The sequence below is a fragment of the Myxocyprinus asiaticus genome, chromosome 23 (genome assembly GCF_019703515.2).
Source record: "Myxocyprinus asiaticus isolate MX2 ecotype Aquarium Trade chromosome 23, UBuf_Myxa_2, whole genome shotgun sequence".
In the NCBI taxonomy this organism is placed as follows: domain Eukaryota; kingdom Metazoa; phylum Chordata; class Actinopteri; order Cypriniformes; family Catostomidae; genus Myxocyprinus; species Myxocyprinus asiaticus.
This window is the reverse complement of record NC_059366.1, coordinates 4,762,598-4,783,772: the sequence shown is the minus strand read 5'-3', so window position 1 is coordinate 4,783,772 and position 21,175 is coordinate 4,762,598. Positions and strand designations below refer to the sequence as shown.

The 21,175-nt window shown below is 41.6% G+C and overlaps 2 protein-coding genes across 2 annotated transcripts in view; both read left to right on the top strand.

Moving 5' to 3' along the window:
* Positions 1-2,853, top strand: part of LOC127413606 (collagen alpha-1(XXI) chain-like) — a 123,839-nt gene extending 120,986 nt beyond the window's left edge. Inside the window, exons 28-29 of the mRNA XM_051650879.1 lie at positions 851-928; positions 1,147-2,853. Of these exons, the coding sequence (XP_051506839.1) occupies positions 851-928; positions 1,147-1,334 (266 nt within the window). The 3' untranslated portion in view covers positions 1,335-2,853. The remainder of the gene's footprint in view (positions 1-850; positions 929-1,146) is intronic.
* Positions 2,854-7,056: 4,203 nt separating this feature from the next.
* Positions 7,057-21,175, top strand: part of LOC127413619 (bone morphogenetic protein 5-like) — a 72,765-nt gene continuing 58,646 nt past the window's right edge. The window contains exons 1-2 of the mRNA XM_051650899.1: positions 7,057-7,894; positions 12,647-12,839. Of these exons, the coding sequence (XP_051506859.1) occupies positions 7,435-7,894; positions 12,647-12,839 (653 nt within the window). The 5' untranslated portion in view covers positions 7,057-7,434. The remainder of the gene's footprint in view (positions 7,895-12,646; positions 12,840-21,175) is intronic.

Genomic DNA, 21,175 nt, shown 5'->3' with positions numbered 1-21,175 from the left:
ATTAAGTTTTTTACATTGAAACCTGTTTGAGTCTCTAGTTTCATCCTATATGCCATTTTTAAAATGAGTAGTTTATTGCGAAACGGCACGCTGTTAAACACAATGTACACTATACTGAAAAATAGCACTAGTTTTTCATTAGAAATCCTCTATTTGCTGTGCATTTTCACATTGAGAATTTTTTTTTTTTTTTGCTTTCTGAGGCTTTATATGGAGTTAGGATGAAAATAAGATGCATTTCAAACTGTTCTGAGACCAGTGCAGACAGACAGACAGCACATGGAGGTTAAGTCAATCACTAAATAGGAAGCAAGGGAGCAAGGGAGCATCCTATAGTTTTCCTATGCAACCAAGGGCATTCTCTCGTAAAATCTGACCAAAAGTTCAGTTTCAGGCTGCATATGATGTCTGGATCACTCAACATGTTTGGCAGACATGGGACAATGATAATCAGTACATAGATTCAGAATTTTATAATGTACAATTTTATTTTAACATGTTTGGCAGTGATTGGATGATGTTGGCCATTACTTAGAATATGAATTAATTATAAGTCTTGATGGTTTTGGGCCCCCAATCAGGCTAATCAGCTGAGGAGAGGGATAAGTGCAGTGGAATGTGGCAGTTCGAGAGAGAGGGAGCCACATGCAGCTGCCATGTGTGCGTTTCCTTGGCTGATTAGCCCGAATGACGGCCGGGCGTGCGTAATGATGGCCTGGCCCCACTCTCTTCCTTGTCAAAGGATTTTACACTGGTTTTCTTGTAGGATTACATGTTATGCATCCCATACTCTTTGTCTCAAGTGTGAAATATTGAAGTGCACAAAATGAATTCTTCTGGCTCTTTCTAGGTGATCCAGGAGAAAGGGGTGAAAAAGGAAATCAAGGACGCTCCGAAATTGGAGATCCAGGTCTTCCAGGACCACCAGGTGAGAAGATACAGCACCACCACTAATTATTAAACAATGTTTATTTTTCAGTTAATTAATAATTGAAGTAATTAAAGTCTAATGGCACATAGGCAGTGTAATCACTCATAATGATGTACAGATGGCTGACTGCCTGATTAAAATAATCTTAAAGTGTTATTATTTATCTCCTATTATTTCTTTTGTCATAGTATCACTTTGACGTTGTTTTGCTCTAGGTCAAATGGGCCCGGCCGGGGTCGGCAAACCAGGTCACCCAGGTAAGCCAGGCCTGCCCGGTCATAACGGCGAGGAGGGGAAGAGAGGGTACCCCGGTGAGCCCGGTCAACCAGGCGTGTGCCATCCATCCATGTGCTACAGCGCCATGTTGCGAAGAGATCCGTTCAGTAAAGGGCCAAACTATTGAAACAGCTTTGACTGAAATGCAGACGGTCTTGATGTGGTGTTGCTCAGTGAATGAAAGGCAAAAGTACCAGCCAATCTCAGGATGATCACATGTTTCAAGAGTGTCTCTCACTCATGGACACGTGAAGTACCTCTTAAAGTGTGTATAATACGGTGACGTCGCCTACACCAACACCATGATTTTCCGTGACTTAAAGGGATAGTTCACTCAAAAATGAAAATTGTTTGATCATTTAGTCAACCTCATATTGTTCCAAACCCATATGTCTTATTTTCTTCTGTTGAACAAAAAAGGAGAAATGTTGAAGAATGTTCTGGCCACTCTTTTGCATATAATGAATGTGAATGGGGATGGGGGCTATCAAGCTGCAAAAGGACAAAACAAGCACCATAAAAGTTCCACAAATGTAGTCCATATGACTCATGTACCAATTTCTCTGAAGCCATATGATTTGTTTGTGTTAGAAGCCACTGAGAATTTTTCCCTCATGAGGGTGAGTAAATGATGACAGGATTTTTATTTTTGGATGTTTAAGTTCCTCAACACTTGTTTTTCTGTGTCACATGCTGAGATATGCCATGATATATTCACGCTGTTTGTCATGAAGAAATGAAATTAATAATTGTGAAAAGCTTCCAGTGTGGATTTAACCCAGACTTCAGCCTATTTCCTGTCTCTCTAGCTCCCCCTAGTGGCTTTGATAGTCCACTGCCAATCATCTCATTTTATTTATGATGCCGGAAGTACTGTTCGTTTTGCATTTGTGGTCACCATTTTTGTCAAACTTTTCTTTTGCATCTTAAATGTAAACCATGACGCTCCACGAACTTTTCACGCAAACTGTCGTCGTCTGCAGCACTTCAAAACTTCTGTCCGATGATAATGTCTCTTAGAGTTAAATAATAACTTTTGTACCTTTAGCTGTTGCGGGGTTCTCACACCTTTTTTTCAATGATTTTCCTTTTACGTCCATTTGTAATTAAAGGATAAGGATTTTTTTTTTAATTAGTATTTTATAAAGATTACACATAAATAAATATAAGCAAATAATTTGTAAAGAAAAAAATTGTTTACTATAGAAATGAACATTTACAGGCCTGGAAATCAATTTTAAAATTCCCTGATATTTAGGTTTTCCATAATGGTGGGAACCCTGTCCAACACTTCATATTACAAATGTGAGTGTGTATTAAACTACATTAAATGTTAAAAGAGCAAATTAAATGAATTTATCATTTAACTTAATCTGGCTGTTTCTACAACAAATTATCATGAAAGTCACGTCAAAACTAAATCCAAAACAAGAAATGCAAAACACATCTGAAGACCATTTGTCTTTTACTCTTAGTTGGTGAAGGGTGTGTAGTACAGTGTAATAAAGCATACCTTTCTACAAATGTATGATTATTTGTTATTTATAAGAACTGATATCAGTTACAGCTACTCCTGTCAGAACGTTTTCTTATTTTTGCAGTGATTAATTTTTTATAACATTTTCATGTGTTTGAATGACTTCTGATAATATTAATTAAAACTTTTTTTTTATTAAATGTCTTGTTGTTCCTTTATTTCCCATTAACATTACAACATTTCCCATAACAAAAAATATTACGTACCACTAAAAGTTACAAAAATTTAATTAAAATTAAAAATGTGGAAAGACCCCCTAATGAATATTATTATTATTATTATTATTATTATTTTTTTTTTTGTAACAGCTTATTTATTTCTTAAAATTCTAGGCCTAACTGAACATATTATTGCATAAAACATGAACTGATCTTGGATTAATTTTATAAGTAATAAATTCCTAATCCAATTATTTAGACTATCAGATTGATAATTTATGTTAATGAATTGGTTGCATTGAAGTATGTGATATATAAGGATGACAGAATTTTGTGTATGGTTAGAAAAAACTTAAGACTGCAAGTAATAATACAAATAATCCTATACATGATATATAACGCAACAATGTTGGCCATTAAGGCAGTGTTAATGTTGAGTTTTGTCGAGGTGGTGAATTATCTTTTTTTATTATTATTTTTTATAAAAGACACATTAAAAAATATGCATGATCTGAATTGTCCGTTTAAAGTGCATGAGACGTGAATCTATACTGGATTAAAATAATAATAATAATACAAAAGTAAAAAATCTCAAAGCGATCAAAATGCTGCCCTGTTGCAATTGCACCGAGGCCCAGAGCCAGTCCTAGGTGTCGCTGTTGCTCTTTTCAACATCTCTGTGATCAACTGTGCTCTTGGCAGAGCTCTTTCTGCTATATATGGCAGAACTAGAAAGAGAAGTATGGTAGTATGCAATTCTGAACTCACCTTTGGACATCATTGGAAATAATCTCAAATTTGTCACCTTAAGATATTTGAATGTCATGATGGGGGCTGTAATTCACGGGATTCATGGGGATCTCTGCACTACCAGTGAAAAATGTGGACACACCTACTCATTCTTTATTATTATTGTAATAGGCCTTTTAGAAGAATAACACTATTTTAATGTGGACAGTAATAATAAAGTCATCAAGACTATGAAAAAACACAAATGGATGTGTGGGAATTACAGTAGTGAGCACAAATGTTATACAAATCAAACTATAGTTGAGCTTTTTCAGAGCCACCCTTTGTCTAGATCTGTACACTCTGGGCATTTGCTGCTTTTACTTTACTATCAGAGCCAACTTAATAATTGATTTATATTTAGAATTAAAATGTTTAAAAAAGTAATTCAGTTTATATTTTTTTGCTAAACTAATTACAAGCATTTAAGCATAAGTCAATAACAGTTTACATTGACATTCCCTTTGTTAAGGGTTTACAAAGAGATGTATTTATTTATGGGGTTATTTACAAGTGATAAATCATATATATGCAGTTTCAGCAATATGCATAAAAAGAGCAACTTTCATCCAGTACTTGCCAAAGAGTGTGCATTTTAATTTACGTTATAAATGGTGATAAATGCCTAATTAATAAACATATTCATACTTATACAAATCAAAATTATAAAAAGCCCTAATTCATAATTTATGTCACAATGCAAGAAAAATTGACAGCATATGTCATATAGGGTGAATATGGACAAAGTGGGACACTTTTGGAAATGTTACTTTCCTTGGCATTTTTAATTAGGATTCAAATGCCATCTAACCTGAAATTACACCTAAATTGAAAGCTTAGGATGTCTCCTACCTTAGTCAAAAGCAAAAATGAAGAAATACTCAATACTGGGAAGAACTTTTGAACAGGCCCGTTTCTAGCTGTAAGCGGTATAAGCAGCCGCTTAGGGCCCCTGAGCCACAAGGGGCCCCCCACAAAGCAAAGTCTTTTTAATTTTTTAAATATACTAAAAGCTGCGAGTAAGACTCAGGTAGCTGTTGTGGCTCAATTAGACAGTTATAGGGGGCCCCCTTGTGGCCCGAGAGGGAAGGGAGAAATTCTGGTATATTTATTCCGTTTGCAACTAAGGCTTACAAAAAGATGACATTTTCTACTTGTTAAATGAACTTAAATTAACAAATTAAAATTGTTAATTGTCATTAAATATCCATTAGGATTAACCATTGTAATGTTTTTAAACACAGGGAAAAAAAAATTCTGGAAAAGATAAACACAGTTCAGTATTTGAATATATTATTTGAATAGAATATATTAATTCTGTTAAACAGTATATAGATTTAAAGATTAATATAAAACAACAAAGCATGCACATCCACAACAAAAATGTGCAGGTGCTCAACTAAAACAAATCATCAAAAAAGGGAAAATAGACTACATTCATTGTATTTCATATTTTTGCTTCATAAAGAGTAGAATATGATGAAGAAAAGAAACTGAAATAATTCATTTTCCTTTTTCTGCATGTAGTTCACCACACTGTGTACTGCACACATTTAAATAGACATCATGATGCACTGAATTGAACTATACTGCCATTTAATCATTATTACTGCTATGTAAGTTAATAATAAACTCATAACTTCTCTTTAAATGCCTTGATACTTTATGCTGTCCCACTTTATTAGTATCACCCTGTAAAGTGGGACAGAGGAAATATGATTGTTTAGAAAATATCTACAAATTATTTGGAATTACTGTCTACATTGTCTGATACACTTTCAGATCATAAAACATTACATGTAACATTTACAAACATTATGTCTACTTTTACTTTTTTATAACATTAACAAGATTTACCTCGATTTTCTGTCATTTTCTTTACCATTTCTTTTCCAACTGGTGTTAATGAGCTCTGTCACACATCCCGATGTAACATCACCAACTTAAAAACTCAAGAAGTTAATTGTTTACTTTCCAAAGATTAGTTTATTAAATAATTTAAACCATTTAAGGAAATAAATATGGATATAATGGGGATAAAGTTTAACTGTCCCACTTAACCCATTTTCACCCTAATAAACCTGATGACCATTAAAGGGATAGTTCACCCAAAAATAAAAATTCTCTCATCATTTACACACCCTCATGCCATCCCAGATGTATATGACTTTCTTTCTTCTGCTGAACACAAATTGAGATTTTTAGAAGAATATTTCAACTCTGTATGTCCACACAATGCAAGTGAATGGATGTTAAAATTTTGACGCTTCAAAAATCACATAAAGGTAGCATAAAAGTAATCCATATGACACCAGTGGTTTAATCCATATTTTCAGAAGTGATATGATAGGTGTAGGTGAGAAACAGATCAGTATTTAAGTCCATTTTTGCTAGAAATCCTTCTTCCTGCCCAGTAGGGGATGATATGCATGAATAATGTGAATCACCAAAAAAACAAAAAGAATGTGAAAGTTATAATAATATAATATTACTATAATATTGCTTCTAAAGACATGGATTTAACCACTGGAGTCATATGGATTACTTTTATGCTGACTTGTGTGATTTTTGGAGCATCAAAATTTTGGCACCCATTCACTTGCATTGTATGGAACAAAAGAGCTGAGAAATTCTTCTAAAAATATTCATTTGTGTTCTGCAGGTGAAAGAAAGTCATACACATCTAGGATGGCATAAGGGTGAGTAAATGATGAGAGAATTTTCATGGATGAACTATTCTTTTAAACCATACTGAACATTTATGTACAAGTTTCCATTGTTGGCAACTCCTTAATATATGCGTTCCGCTTAAATCTCTGCGCTCTTAAAGGCACCTCCGCTTAAAAGGGCACCTTTACATTTGTGAAGGAAATGCTTGCGCCCCTGCAGCCCCCGTTCTGTGCACGTCAGTGCTTCAATGCATTCCAGTTCACAATTCACAACTGCATTCGTTTTCGCTTTTAGAAGTTACCAGATGTTGTCCGTTTCTCCAAATACTCTGCACGACCAAAACACCTACTTGGAAAAGTGCACTCAATTGTCGTGATAGCTATTATCCAAAAGACTGAGCAGCCTTGAAATAAAGCTGACAGGTGCTTTTCCTTTGACTAATCACGAAAGGTCTCATATATCAAGTGTCTCTCATTTCACGGTAAGGTTGCATTCATGCCCCAGGTCAATGATGTTTTATATATACGCCCGCTAGAGGTTGACGCCAACCCTCCGGAGTGTGGGACGGACTTCTGCTTTCAACACTTTTTCAATAATGTGGTCTACTGTTGGTGCATGCACAACTTGAGGTAGTTCATGCACTGACTCCTGAGGGTGTGCACCTCTATTCCCAGGGCATCATTGGTACCATATACACGAGAAGAGTCCTCTGTAAGTTCTTTCTCCTTTGATACGCTATTTGGGCATTATCATTTGCATAAAACAGTTCATTGAAATGACAAGATTGAAGATGTTACCTAACAATTGCACAGCAGCTATCAGATGGTAAGCGCGCAACACTTGACCCAAGCATCACTGTGGAATCTAAAAGGAGTTTGTTTTAAATTTGGGAGGAATAAAGATTTGATAATAAAGGAACGCACATTAACAAGTCAAACCCACGACAACGGAGCGGATTTTGCAAAGAAACTGAAAAAACAAAACAAAACAACCGAAAGCAATTATTAATGGTGCACCATGGAGAGCGCCACCATCAACCCAGCACACGCTTGATGAAAGCATCATTCTGAGAGATGAAAATGAGAGCGCCAACATTTGGACTTGTGTGGAGCTGTCTGGGATTTCTTCACAGCGTGCAGTGCGGTTTAGGAGACAACCATGTGCATTCCAGTTTTATTTACCGGCGGTTGCGTAACCACGAGCGGCGAGAGATCCAGAGAGAAATCCTCTCTATCCTGGGTTTGCCTCACCGTCCCAGGCCCTTCTCTCCGCTCAAGCAAGCGTCATCGGCACCGCTCTTCATGTTGGACCTGTACAACGCGATGACGACCGAGGAGGAGGACGCGCTCCTCGGAAAGGCGTTTGTGGGGAAATCGCGTAAACAAGCGCCTGCAATTCCACAAGGATACTCGCGCGCGCCGCAGCAGCCGTATGGCGCGGCGTCCCTGACGAGCCAGAGCACGCCTTTGGCCACCGCGCACGACACCAACTTTCTCAACGACGCGGACATGGTGATGAGTTTTGTAAATCTAGGTAGGTATGGTTGGTTTAGTTAAGACAGGCTGAGCGTGACGCTCCTGTTTCTCGGGCGCGCGCTGCATCACCAAATGCGCGTTACTTTTGACCCTCATGTTTGGCTGTATCTGTAAAAATAATAGTATAGACAGTAGCAATTTCGAAATTATCGTCTTATTTTCCTATTCAAAAATGTTTAAAGTGTTCCTAAGACTTGATCAAAACATGTTAAACAAATACTGTAGCTTTATACCTCTGTTTGACCACAAAGTAGACATGTAGATATTTTTTATTTTATTTTATTTTATTTATTTTTTTACACAGGTGAATATTATCTAGTATAGTAACACTGATTCTGTTTTGGGTCAATTTAACCATAGCCAAAACTTTGGAGAAAAAAAAAAAAAATACAATTGAATAAAACAAAACAAAACAAAACAAAACAAACAACTGCTGATTCGGGTGTAAGACAATCGTAGTAGCCTACGTGAAAATGCCTCATTCATGTTTTATATCAGGGGTCTCTGACGCCCCAGTGATGTTTTTGTAAAAAATAAAAAATGTATTGGTAATTTCCAAATTGGTCTCTTATTTTATTAATTTTTTTCTCTCTTTCAGATTCTTTTGATCTGACTGTAATTGTACACTTTGGTATTTAAATTTTTACACTTATTTATACTCTGTATAGCCTATTATATATATATATATATATATATATATATATATATATATATATATATATATATATATATATATATATATATATTAATATATTATAATATTAATATATTATAATTTTTAAAGTGCATTATAAATAAATTTGAATTGAATTGATTAATCTGAATTCAGGTTCTTTAAAGTTCCTCTGACTGAATCAAAATCCAGTTGGCAGATAGCTTTTTGACTGTTACATAAATAATAATGCTATTGCTTCTGATGGGGGAAAAATTGGAAGAAATACTATAAAACAAAACAAACAACTGGCAGGAATCATAACATTGCAATTTATTGAATTTATTTATCTGAGGTATTATTATCTGAATTTTCTAGGATCAAAAACTAATGTACATTTTTTCAAGTAAGACGGTTAAAAATCTATTTGAAATTGTGTTTATAGTTCTATAGTTTTATATAGGACATACTGTATATATATATATATATATATATATATATATATATATATATATATATATATATATATATATACACACACATAAAGTTTTTTTTAAATTTCGACTTAAATCTTTTTTAGACTATTCAAGCAAGTTTGTCTTATAATAATCCTTATTTTTATTATACAGTTTTACCTTGTTGCTCTATAGTTCCCTCTTATGATCCCTGAAAGTTAAAAAGCAGGTGATTTTATTTTTTTATTTTTTATTTTTTGCAGAATGTCCGCTTATTGTATTTTTTATTTTTTTATTTTTTATTTTTTGCAGAATGTCCGCTTATTTATTTTTTGCAGAATTGTCCGCTACTACTGTATATGCAGTAGTTACTGGAACGTATTCGTCCACATTTAAGCTGTCCTTGAAAACTCCATAAACTGTGTATATATAGGACTGTATGGTTACTGGAAAACCTGAGGCAATTGCAGGTTAGAGAGAAAATAAAAAAGTGTCTATAAAGAGTGTCATTATATGAGAATATAGACTACTTCTTAGAAATCACACAGAGAGAATGTGGAATGAGTAAAAAATGTGACCCAAATTATGAAGGACCTTGATGTACAGGTTTTGTTAATATCCTGTCATTGCTAATAAACGTTTTTCACATTTTATTGAAGAATGCTGTGATAAGTTGATAAGTATTCTCTGAACTGTACACAGCTTCAGTGGCTGTGACCTCTCACCTCACAGTTCATGTAAGCTTATCAAGTGACTGTCTGACCTGAGCATAATTTGCCTTAATTACTTCCCGTTGTTAAGCAGAGGGAAAGAACTGGAAGAAAGCCGCTTTTGGTCACAATCTGGGAATCTGGTGCCAGTAGCTAGTGGCGTTTTTCTTTCTTTGCTAATCTAATTTAGGTGTTAGAGACTGCTATAGCCATATTTTTGGCATGTTCTTTCATTAAAGGACATGACTTTAAGGGCCATTGTTCAGGATATAATCCTACACCAGAATGAATTACAAAAGGCTTGTACGAATTTGAGGTTTTTTAGTATATGTTTATTTTATTTTTATTACAAAAGTTAGATAAGTGTACACCAAAGTTTGGTCCTCAGTTATGGCAAAGTAAATATACGTGTGTTACAAGATAGAGTTCACCATCATCACCTTAACCGCACGCCATCTGTTTTCACTCAAGAGAATGAGCGCTTGTACACCGTCTGCTTTCAGAGCAATGCAGCTCTTTTTATGTAAAATGACAGACGTAAAGCACTCATAGTATCCTGTATATTTTGCTGCCTCTCTAAACACAGTGGTCCAAAGAATGATTTTTAATAAAAGCGGCTTGTCTACAAGCTTTAAGAATTATCAGGAAGTACACCAATGTGAGAACAATCACAAATGAGATCTCTTCAAAATTGCATCTCCTAGACAGCAATAAGATTAAATAGAGACCTTAGATTAAATTTTCTGCTTCTCAGATATATTGCATGAAGAACGTTTGACAAAAGATCTCAACAATGAGCATATTTACATGCATTCTAATACGCTGATAGCTACCAAAAGTCAGCTTATTACACTGTCATCTTATTAAGCATTATCATTGTAAAAACATGCATGTAAACATGCTCAATGTCTCAAACTGTGTTCAGATTTGCCAAACCCTGCAATCAACAGCCAGATATCTTAATATTATATATAAAATATTAGTGTATTGTTAGTGCATGTCATATTGTATTCTTAGTGTATGTTAAATGTCTCATTTGTGTCTAGTTGTATTTCTCCCTTGAGACAAAGTTGATGCTTATATGAATCATAACTGAGATCCTGAGCTTTGAAAGAGCAACCATAATAATTCCCTATGGGCAGAAATAAGACACACACACACACCAAAAAAAAAAAAAAAAACGCGAAAAGTGTAATAAATAGAAAACATTCGTCATTTGATTGGTTTGCTTAAAGGCATTTAAGCTTAAAGGAATTTGTGCCATAATGTTGATTACCACAAAAATTATTTCAATTTGTCCCTCGTTAATCTTCTTCTTCTTCTTCTTCTTTCGGCTGCTCCCATTAGGGGTTGCCACACCTGTGATCTGCATATTTGACTTGGCACAGGTTTTATGCTGGATGCCCTTCCTGACACAACCCCCAGTGGCTGAGGGACTTTCACTCACAGCTACAGGGCAATTTAGAGTCTCCAATTCACTTAACCTGCATGTTTTTTTGGACTTGTTGGGGAAACTGGAGCACCTGGAGGAAACCCATGTGAACATCTTGCTGTGAGGTGACAGTGCTAACCACTGAGCCACTGTGTCAATTTGTCCCTTGTTAATAAAACAAACAAACAAACAAACAAACAAACAAACAAAAAAAAAGCACTTCAATTGTAAGTGTCTTACTGTAAGTGCGATTTGTGCTTTTTCTTTTTTAAAGTAGTAAATAGTAAAAATATTTTCTGCAGTAATCAACATTATGCTACAAATGCTATCAACTGAGCTTAACTAACTAAATCCAGAACATCCCTTCAACTTCTTGTTTTGAATGCAAAAAAATGCAAAAGTTGCCTTTACTTTAAATGATCTGTTCAGTTAATCCAACAAATTAATGAATCCATACAGTATCTCACTATTGCTCAAAAAGCACTATTTCCACCACGTCTGGTCTTAATTAGCAGCCAAGACGTGAAGTTGAGTCTGGCCAGCTGGTGTAACTGTGGCCTGCCCTCTGCGTGTTAAGTAACTACAGACTTTCACTGTAGATGAACGATCAGAGAAGCTGAGCTGCACTATTTCACTGACACCAAAGCAAACACACTTCAGTCTTTCTGTTCTACGCTGCTCTTCACGGGCACTGCTGTATGTGCTCACATATCCCCCTGCATGCTTTGTGTTACTGTAAAAGATGACAATTGTGAGCTACATGGGTGTACAGATGGCAGTAGCACTACAGGGAGAAAATCTTAGTATAATAGTATAACTCAAAATAATTTCTAGCAGAAGATTGAGAGGCCTGTAAAAGGGTTAAAACACACATTTAATGAGTGAATGCTTGAAAGCCATCTGGCAGAGCAGTTTCTAGATATGTATATGGAGTATGCCTCATCTAAGAGGCACTTACTATATATCAAAAATGTGTTCTCATTTAAGTTTCCCCCATTTAGGACATATTTAGGAGGTAGCATTAAATTTCTGACAGTGATAACATCTCACCCACATGGTATTTTCAGCGGGTTGGAAATGGGAATCTTGGGAGGTCAGATTTTTGGCGTACAACATTGTGACACATTGTACACCAAATCACTAACTTTGTTAGTGATTTTGAAATTTGTGTTGCGTCAGCTTTTCTATGCTAATGCAGTGTGTTATTAGCAAAGGTCTGTTTTTCTTACCTGACAGCCCATTCATCATGGACCGAGAATATAGGGAAGGGCTGTGTAGAGACCGCTATCTGCACTCCGATGACTGATTGAATGGACTGCGTATTGCTTTTGTTGGTCGTCCGAATGTTTGGATTGGGCATGGAATGTTGACGGTTTTGATGAATGACTTTTTAAAGAAAGCATTTTCTGACACTTAGCATTTGTGCAGTAGTCTTCTACCATCCTATGGTGTGATCTAGGATGCATCAGTTTCTCATTGTGCATTTTGTGTTTTCGTGCAGTTGAGAGGGACAAGGATTTTTCGCATCACAGACGACACTACAGAGAGTTTCGTTTCGATCTGACGCAGATCCCGGAAGGAGAGGCCGTGACCGCTGCAGAGTTCAGGATTTATAAGGATAACAGTAACGGAAGATATGAGAATATCACACTCAAGGTCACCATATACCAAGTCATCAAAGAATATCCAAACAGGTGAGCGATGGTATCTTTACCTACAGTATATAAAGTACTTACCTAAAAGTATCGAGGCTACTGTTTTTTCCAACGAGTAGCACTGTTGTGTCACTAAATGTTTAATTTGTCACAGTGTATTGTGTAGGGCTTTACTGGTTGTTTAGATCAGTGTTACTATCAGAAATAATTAATAATTATTTCTTTAGTTATTAATTAATATTTAAATTAATTAATTTAATCTAACTCATTAAAACCTCATATGGGGCTCCAGTAAATGTAGTGCGCTATGGTTTGGTTATTAGCAATAATCAAAGATAATTATTAATTATTAAAATCAAAAGAACATTGATGAGAATCAATGCTAGCTTTTTCTAATCCTTTAAATCAACAATTATCAAAGATAATCGTTAATTGTTAACATCGATGAAACATTAATGAAAATTAAGACTAGCTTATTGATCATTCAAATTCAACAATCATCAAAGATAATTATCAATTATCAAAAATCAATAGAATATTAATAAGGATTAACACTGACGGGGCACCATCCTGGAATCAGGGACTAATAACCAGATAGTATAACAGTCTCAATATTAGATTGTTTTCTTAGGAAAATCGACATCCAAAGAATATCGATTTTCGGGAAAAAAACAATGAATGAAGGCTTGAATCCGAGCACTGACATCCCGTCAGCATGACGCAGGTGTATGCAAAACAAACCAAAACACTTCTCTTTGTAATATAACAAAGTTTATTTATGCAATAATATCAATTAATAATTAATACAATGCAGTCAATAAACTTCCGGCTTACAACTACAAACTAAACAGTGATATGATTAGATATGGAAACTAAAATAATCCTATAACACATAAGGTGTGTGTGTGTGAGAGTGTGTGTGTATGTGTGTGTGTGTGTGTGTGCGTGTGTGTGTGTGTAAGGAGGGACCCGCACAAAATGGCGGACGTGACTCTCGTGGAGATTATGTCACGCGAGACTTCCGGCCAGAGAATATGGCCGCGAATGTGGGCGGAGAGAAACCAGTCAATGATGTCTACCAGTTACCACGTGTATCCGCTTGTACGATAGCTTAGGGACAAAGCTGAGCTTTATCACGAAGCTATCTACTAGCCAAAAATGTGTGCCAGAATGTTTGTGAGGGGTCACGTGTGTGTGTGTGTGTGTGTGTGTGTGTGTGTGTGTGTGGTTAGTACGAGAGAGAGAGAGAGAGAGAATTAAGTGATGGCCCCAAAGCCGATTTCGCAATCGTGGGAGAGAAAGCAGCTGTTAGTTTATCACTCAGTTTGCCGGTCTCACCCGCGATGGCGGAAATGCACAACAGCCCAGTGTGGTTGGACTACAATACAGCAAATCAAATTTGTGATAATTAATACCCTGAGTATTAATAATGAGCGGACATAGTGGTCCGTAAACTGTACAAGCAATAACCTTGATACACAAGAATAACACACTATAATATTCTATCTCTGCCCAGACGTAAACCTCTTACTTGAATCGCATGAGGATGCAGAATGTGTGTTCATCCGTCCTTTAACTCAGACTCGGTTCCTCGAGGCTCTGGTGATGAGGGGAGGCCGTTTCCTTGCTCTGTTGGCGGTCGATACAGCTGCTGATTCTCTGCGGGCTGGCGGAGTAATCAGCGACGTTGACTTGATTGAAGAGGGAAGAGAAATCTTTTCTCTTCACTTCTGCAGGCAAACGGATGAAGATGTGGATTGCTTGGCGATCTCCTTCGGATCCGTTAGAGTGTTCGGTGGAACACAGAGTAATCTCAACTCGTCCAGTGAGATGGAGATTGTATGACCACAGTTTCAAGTCGGACGTTACTTCCTTGTGCCACGAGGCTGCACCTGAGAGCAGCGATGAGATGCGTCTACACACGGCGGGCAAAGTTGCTGGAAGCAAATCCCGGAAGCATTTCAGAGGTATTTCTACTCCTGATGATGTCATGGTTGAGGTGCATTCTGTCGTGTGCCTCATACAATAGGAGTTGAGAGTTCGATCCTTTAGTGAGCAAGGCTTCATGGGATTTGTAGTCTGTTTTGGACTCCCTTTGTTTGATTTTGGCACGGTTATTATCAGTAAGATTTATGACCTGGTATGTGGGGGCCTGAGTTAGGTTTTACGACTGTGTTAGGCCTGCCTTTGTCTTCTATCTGAATACATGAGGCCCAACAATTGTGAGTGCAGCAAAGGAGCCGAGGGAGTAATCAAAACACACTCACCTAAACCATCCTTCTTCTTCTCATGTAGTGCTGAGAAAACCAAATCACACACTGTAAAAAACAACAACATCAATAAAATAGTTAACAATAAAAATCATGTCAACTAAAAATAATCCATTGACAAAACGTCCTGGTTACTTGCATAACCTCCATTCCCTGATGGAGGGAACGAGACGTTGTGTTGATGTAGTGACACTAGGGGTCACTCTTGGGAGCCCGAGACACCTCTGGTCTTTGATAAAAGTCCAATGAAAATTGGCGAGTGGTATTTGCATAACACTCTTCTGGACATACGGGTATAAAAGGAGCTGGTATGCAACCACTCATTCAGGTTTTGTGCTGAGGAGCCGAGATAAGGTCCTGGCCATTTCAGCGGGTAGTTCAGCGTTGTGGCAGGAGGGACACAACGTCTCGTTCCCTCCATCAGGGAACGGAGGTTACGCAAGTAACCAGGACGTTCCCTATCTGTCACTCACTCGACCTTGTGTCGATGTAGTGACACTAGGGGTCCCCATACGAAACGCTGCAACTGGCTGAACTGTGTTACGTGAAATGGTGGTGTGTGACGGGCAGACCACCGTGTGCTTCGTAGCCAGTGCACCAGGCTGACACGTAACCTCCCCCAACACTGTTATGAGTGTCGAATGGCTCTTTGGGGACAAGTCAACTGCCCAAAAGATAGAGACAGGCTAGCGCAGTCGTGGCCTCTTATCCTATTTTTTTTCCTCTCTCCAAAAAAAGGGAATTAACCGACTGGGGCCACCAGGTCTAGTCGGGGGGGGGGATTTTTGAGTGGAAATACGTCACATGGTCTTGCCGAGCTTTGTCGGAAGTATGTCATGTGGAGAAATCCCATGGTAGGTCCTACCATGCAGGGGAGGAGTTTCTACAAGCATGGTGACTGGGGCAGAGGGGACTCTGCCCAAGGAAGATGCAGTTTACCAACAGGGAAAATAATTAGTGGAAGATATACATCGCATGGGGTTATCTACGGGGAACCACCACATGCAGAGCACCTACCCCAGTATAGGGCTTAGTTAGCACGTGTACTGAGCCAGCAGCGATTTTCTCCACAAACTCATCTGCCACAGGGCTCGGAGGAAATCATCCAGGGAAAACAGTTTGTGAACACTACTGGGAGTAAACAGCGCACGTCTTCAGCTCAGGGGAGGTGAAAGACGCTATGCGCAAGCGATACACATGTCCCAGACTTACCTGCTTGTGCGTGCCACAACACGGGACGAAACCGGTTCCACCCGGAGATTGTAGAACCTCGCAAAGTTGTTGGGTGTTGCCCAGACCGCTGCTCTGCAAATGTCTGTTAGAGAGGTGCCACTGGTTAAGGCCCAGGAGGCTGCTACACCCCTGGTAGAATGGGCTCGTAGCCCTACCGGGGGTGGCACGTCCTGGGCGTGATATGCCATTGTTATGGCTTCAATGAGCCAGTGGGCGATCCTCTGCTTGGAGACAGTGCTTCCTTTCCACTGTTCACCAAAGCAGACAAAGAGCTGCTCAGAGACTCTAAAGCTCTGCGTGCGATCCAAATAGATGCGTAAAGCGCGCACCGGACACAGCAACATCAGGGCTGGGTCTGCCTCCTCCTGGGGCAGCATTTGCAGGTTCACCACCTGATCCCTAAAAGGGTTCATGGGAACCTTGGGCACATAGCCCGGTCAGGGTCTCAGGATCACATGAGAGTAGCCCAGACCGAACTCCAGGCACGTTTCACTGACAGAGAACGCTTGCAGGTCTCCCTACCCTCTTGATGGAAGTGAGCGCAGTCAGGAGGGCAGTCTTCAAAGAGAGTGTCTTAAGCTCAGCTGACTGCAAGGGCTCAAAGGGGGCTCTCTGTAGACCCTGAAGAACTACAGAGAGGTCCCATGAGGGAACGAGGCACGGTCTAGAGGGATTCAATCTCCTGGCACCTCTCAGGAACCTGATGATCAGGTTGTGCTTCACTAAGGACTTACCATCCACTGTGTCGTGGTGTGCTGCTATAGCGGCTACATACACCTTCAAGGTGGAGGGGGACAGCCGCCCTTCCTACCTCTCCTGCAGGAAGGAAAGCACTGATCCGACTGCACATCTCTGGGGGTCTTCATGTCGTGAAGAACACCACTTAGCAAACAGATGCCACTTAAAGGCATACAGGCACCCCGTAGAGGGGGCACTAGCCTGAGTGATCGTGTCTACCACCGTGGGTGGTAGGCCGCTTAAGTCTTCCGTGTCCCGTCCAGGGGCCATACTTGGAGATTCCAGAGGTCTGGTCGTGGGTGCCAGATGGTGCCCCGTCCCTGAGAAAGAAGGTCCTTCCTCAGGGGAATTTTCTGGGGGGGGGGGTGCTGTCGTGAGGAACGTGAGGTCCGAGAACCATATCTGGATGGGCTAGTAGGGTGCTACCAGGATGACCTGCTCCTCCCTGAAGTAGGCTCACTGGGTGAAACGCATATTTGCGAAGTCCAGGGGGCCAGCTGTGTGCCAGCACGTCTATACCGAGAGGTGCCTCGGTCAGGGCGTACCAGAGCGGGCAGTGGGAGGATTCTTGGAAGGTGAACAGGTCTACCTGTGCCTGCCCGAATTGACTCCAAATCAGCTGGACCACCTGAGGGTGGAGTCTCCACTCTCCCCTGAGGGTAACCTGCCGTGACAGCGTGTCCACTGCAGTGTTGAGGTCGCCCGGGATGTGAGTGGCTCGCAGTGACTTGAGGTGTTGCTGACTCCAGAGGAGGAGATGGCGGGTGAGTTGTGACATATAGCGGGAGCGCAGACCGCCTTGACGGTTGACATATGCTACCGTTGCTGTGTTGTCTGTCCGAACTAACACATGCTTGCCCTGGATCAGTGGCCGAAACCTCCTCAGGGCGAGCAGAATTGCCAGCAACTCGAGGCAGTTGATGTGCCAACGCAGCTGCGGGCCCATCCATAAGCCGTCGGCTGCGTGCCCATTGCATACAGCACCCCAGCCCGTTTTGGAGGCGTCTTTTGTAACCACAACATGCCTGGAGACCTGCTCTAGGGGAACGCCTGCCCATAGAAACGTGAGGTCGGTCCAAGGGCTGAAGAGGCGGTGACAGATTGGCATGATGGCCACGTGATGTGTCCCACGGCACCATGCCCATCTTGGGACTCGAGTCTGAAGCCAGTGCTGAAGCGGTCTCATATGCATCAACCCGAGCGGAGTTGCCACCGCTGAGGATGCCATATGCCCCAGGAGCCTCTGAAAGGGTTTCAGTGGAACTGCTGTCTTCTGTCTGAACACCTTCAAACAGGTCAGCACCGACTGTGCGTGCTTGTTCGTGAGGTGCGCCGTCAACGAGACTGAGTCCAACTCCAAGCCGAGAAAAGAGATGCTCTGAACTGGGAGGAGCTTGCTCTTTTCGAAGCCCTAGTCGGCTGAGGCGCGAGAGCACCAGGTCCCTGTGTGCACACAACACATCCCGAGAGTGAGCTAGGATTAGCCAATCGTCGATATAGTTGAGGATGTGAATGCCCACTTCCCTTAGCGGGGCAAGGACCTTGTACTGATATGCCCGACCCTCGAATGCAAACCGCAGGAAGGGTCTGTGTCAAGGTAGAATCGAGACGTGGAAGTACGCGTCCTTCAGGTCTACCACCTTGAAACAATCTTGATGCCGGATGCTCTCTAGAATGCGTTTTTGCGTCAGCATCTTGAACGGGAGTCTGTGTAAAGCCCGCAGGTCCAAGATTGGCCACAACCCACCGCCTTTTTGTTTTCGGTACAGTGAATTAGGGGATGTTAAACCCCTTCTTCATCTCGGCCGGAGGGACAGGCTCTATCGCATCCTTCCATAGGAGGGTAGCGATCTCCATGTGCAAGATAGCAGCATTCTCGCCCTTCACCAAGGTGAAGTGGATAATGCTGAACTTGGGCAGACACCTGGCGAACTGAATCACGTAGCTGAGTCGGACAGTCTGGATCAGCCATCGCGACGGATTGGAAAGCGCAAGCCATGCATCCAAGCTCCAGGCGAGGGGGAACAAGGGGACAATCTCGTTGGAAGTACCGGTGGGTGGGGCCTCACGGCGGGGCAGAGCCTTAGCTGCCACGCCGTGTTGTGGCCGTGCTAAGTTCAGGGGCATCGAAGCACTTACCTGGCTCCTTGTGACCACCCCAGGAACAGCTTGGGACGGGAGAGGAAGAGGCCTGTCCTCGTGACCTGTGGAGACTATCACATTGGGGGCGGATTTGTGCCATAGCTGGGCGCGCAGGGGCAGGGAGACTGCCGCTGGAGTGCCAAACCTGCCAAAATGGAATGGTGGACGGTGGTCATGATGACGGCCGTGCATACCGGGTATGTGACCCAGGGAACAAGGAAACCGCTCTTTTGCTGAACTCTTGAGTACCGCAGCCACTTGGGCATGCGGCGAAATTAAATGAAAAGGCAACAAAAGATTCTCCTCCTGGCCCTCCACTCGGGGATGGAGTGGTCTGTTTACCAGCTCCAAAGCAGTGGGTTTCGTCGTCCCTAGGTCGCCTGTCTCAGGGATGCTTTGAAGCCTTTCGCAGCCGGCCGTGAGATGGGTGGTGTCTGCTTCCTGCAGTGGGCTCCACACCGGGGCCTGGCTGAAGGGGCAGGCAGCGGCGGAGCCGGTGCAGTCACTGCAGGGGGACACCCTTGGCGACGAGCAGACGGGGCGTGGGATCTTGAGCCAAGCTATGGCAGGATGTGCTGGATAGCCTCCGTCTGCTGCTTCACCGTCGAGAACTGCTGGGCAAAGTCTTTGACGGTGTCACCGAATAGGCCAACCTGGGAAATGGGGGCAGCAAGGAACCGTGCCTTGTCGGCCTCTCCCATCTTGACCAGGCTGAGCCAAAGGTGGCACTCCTGGACCACCTAGATGGACATCACCTGCCCGAGAGACCGCACCTTGACCTTCGTCGTCCGCAGAGCGAGATCGGTCGCAGAGCGCATCAATCCCGGGGTTTGGTGGACTTGCAGGAGAGCCATGGCGTGCAGGGTGGAGGCGGTTTGTCCAGTAGCACTGTAGGCTTTGGCCGTCAGGGACTACGTAAACCTACAGGCCTTGGACGGGAGCTTTGGGCGCCCACGTTAGGTGGCGGTGCTCTGCAGGCATAGGTGCACCGCGAGCGCCTTATCCACCGGGGGAATCGCCGAATAGCCCCTGGCTGCCCCACCATCGAGGGTAGTGGGGGGGAGCTGAAAGATCAGGACCGGGCAGTAAAAGGTGCCTCCCACGACCTTATCAGCTCCTTGTGCACTTCCAGGAAGAAATGAACTGGAGCGGGGCATGGCTGTGGAGCCCAGGAACCAATCATCGAGCTGCGAGGGTTCAGGGGAGAGCGGAGGGTTCTGCTCTAGCCCGACGCTTGCGGCTGCCCAGGAAAGCATGTCCGTCATTTCCGCATCAGCCTGTGACTGGGCGATTGTACCCGAGGTTTACGAAAGCAAGCTGCAACTGCAACATTGCCATGGTCATGTTCTCGCAATGAGTACATGATCCATCCACGAACGCTGTCTCTGCGTGGGTCGCGCCCAGACACGAAAGACAGCGATCGTGACCATCAGAAGTTGAGAGATAACGACCGCAACCAGGAATAACACACAAATGGAAAGGCATCTTTAAAAAGACGCATCTCTATAAAGACTTTCCGTGTGTGCCGCTCTTTTAGAGAAATATACTCTTTTAGAGAAATATACTTTCTTATTTCTGCCGAAGCGCCCAGGGGCGTTCTCTGCAGTGCACCAGTGCAGAGGAGGGAGAAGCTGCTGAAATGCGCCGTCAGATCCAGCAGAGGTGAATGAACATTCAGTTCAGTAAGCATCGACTGTTCGGCTCCGAAGAGAAAATCTGAATGAGTGGTATATACCCGTATTTATACCCGTATGTCCGGGGGAGTAGTATGCAAATACCACTCGCCAATTTTCATTGGCCTTTTATCAAAGACCAGAGGTGTCTCGGGCTCCCAAGAGTGACCCCTAGTGTCACTACATCGACACAATGTCGAGTGAGTGACAGATAGGGAACTGTTTATTTTAAGTTTTGTGGACTTTTAAGTTGTGTATGATGTGATTTGTTCAAATAACTTTAATATTCTGGCAGCCGGGGCTACCCAAGATGCATTGC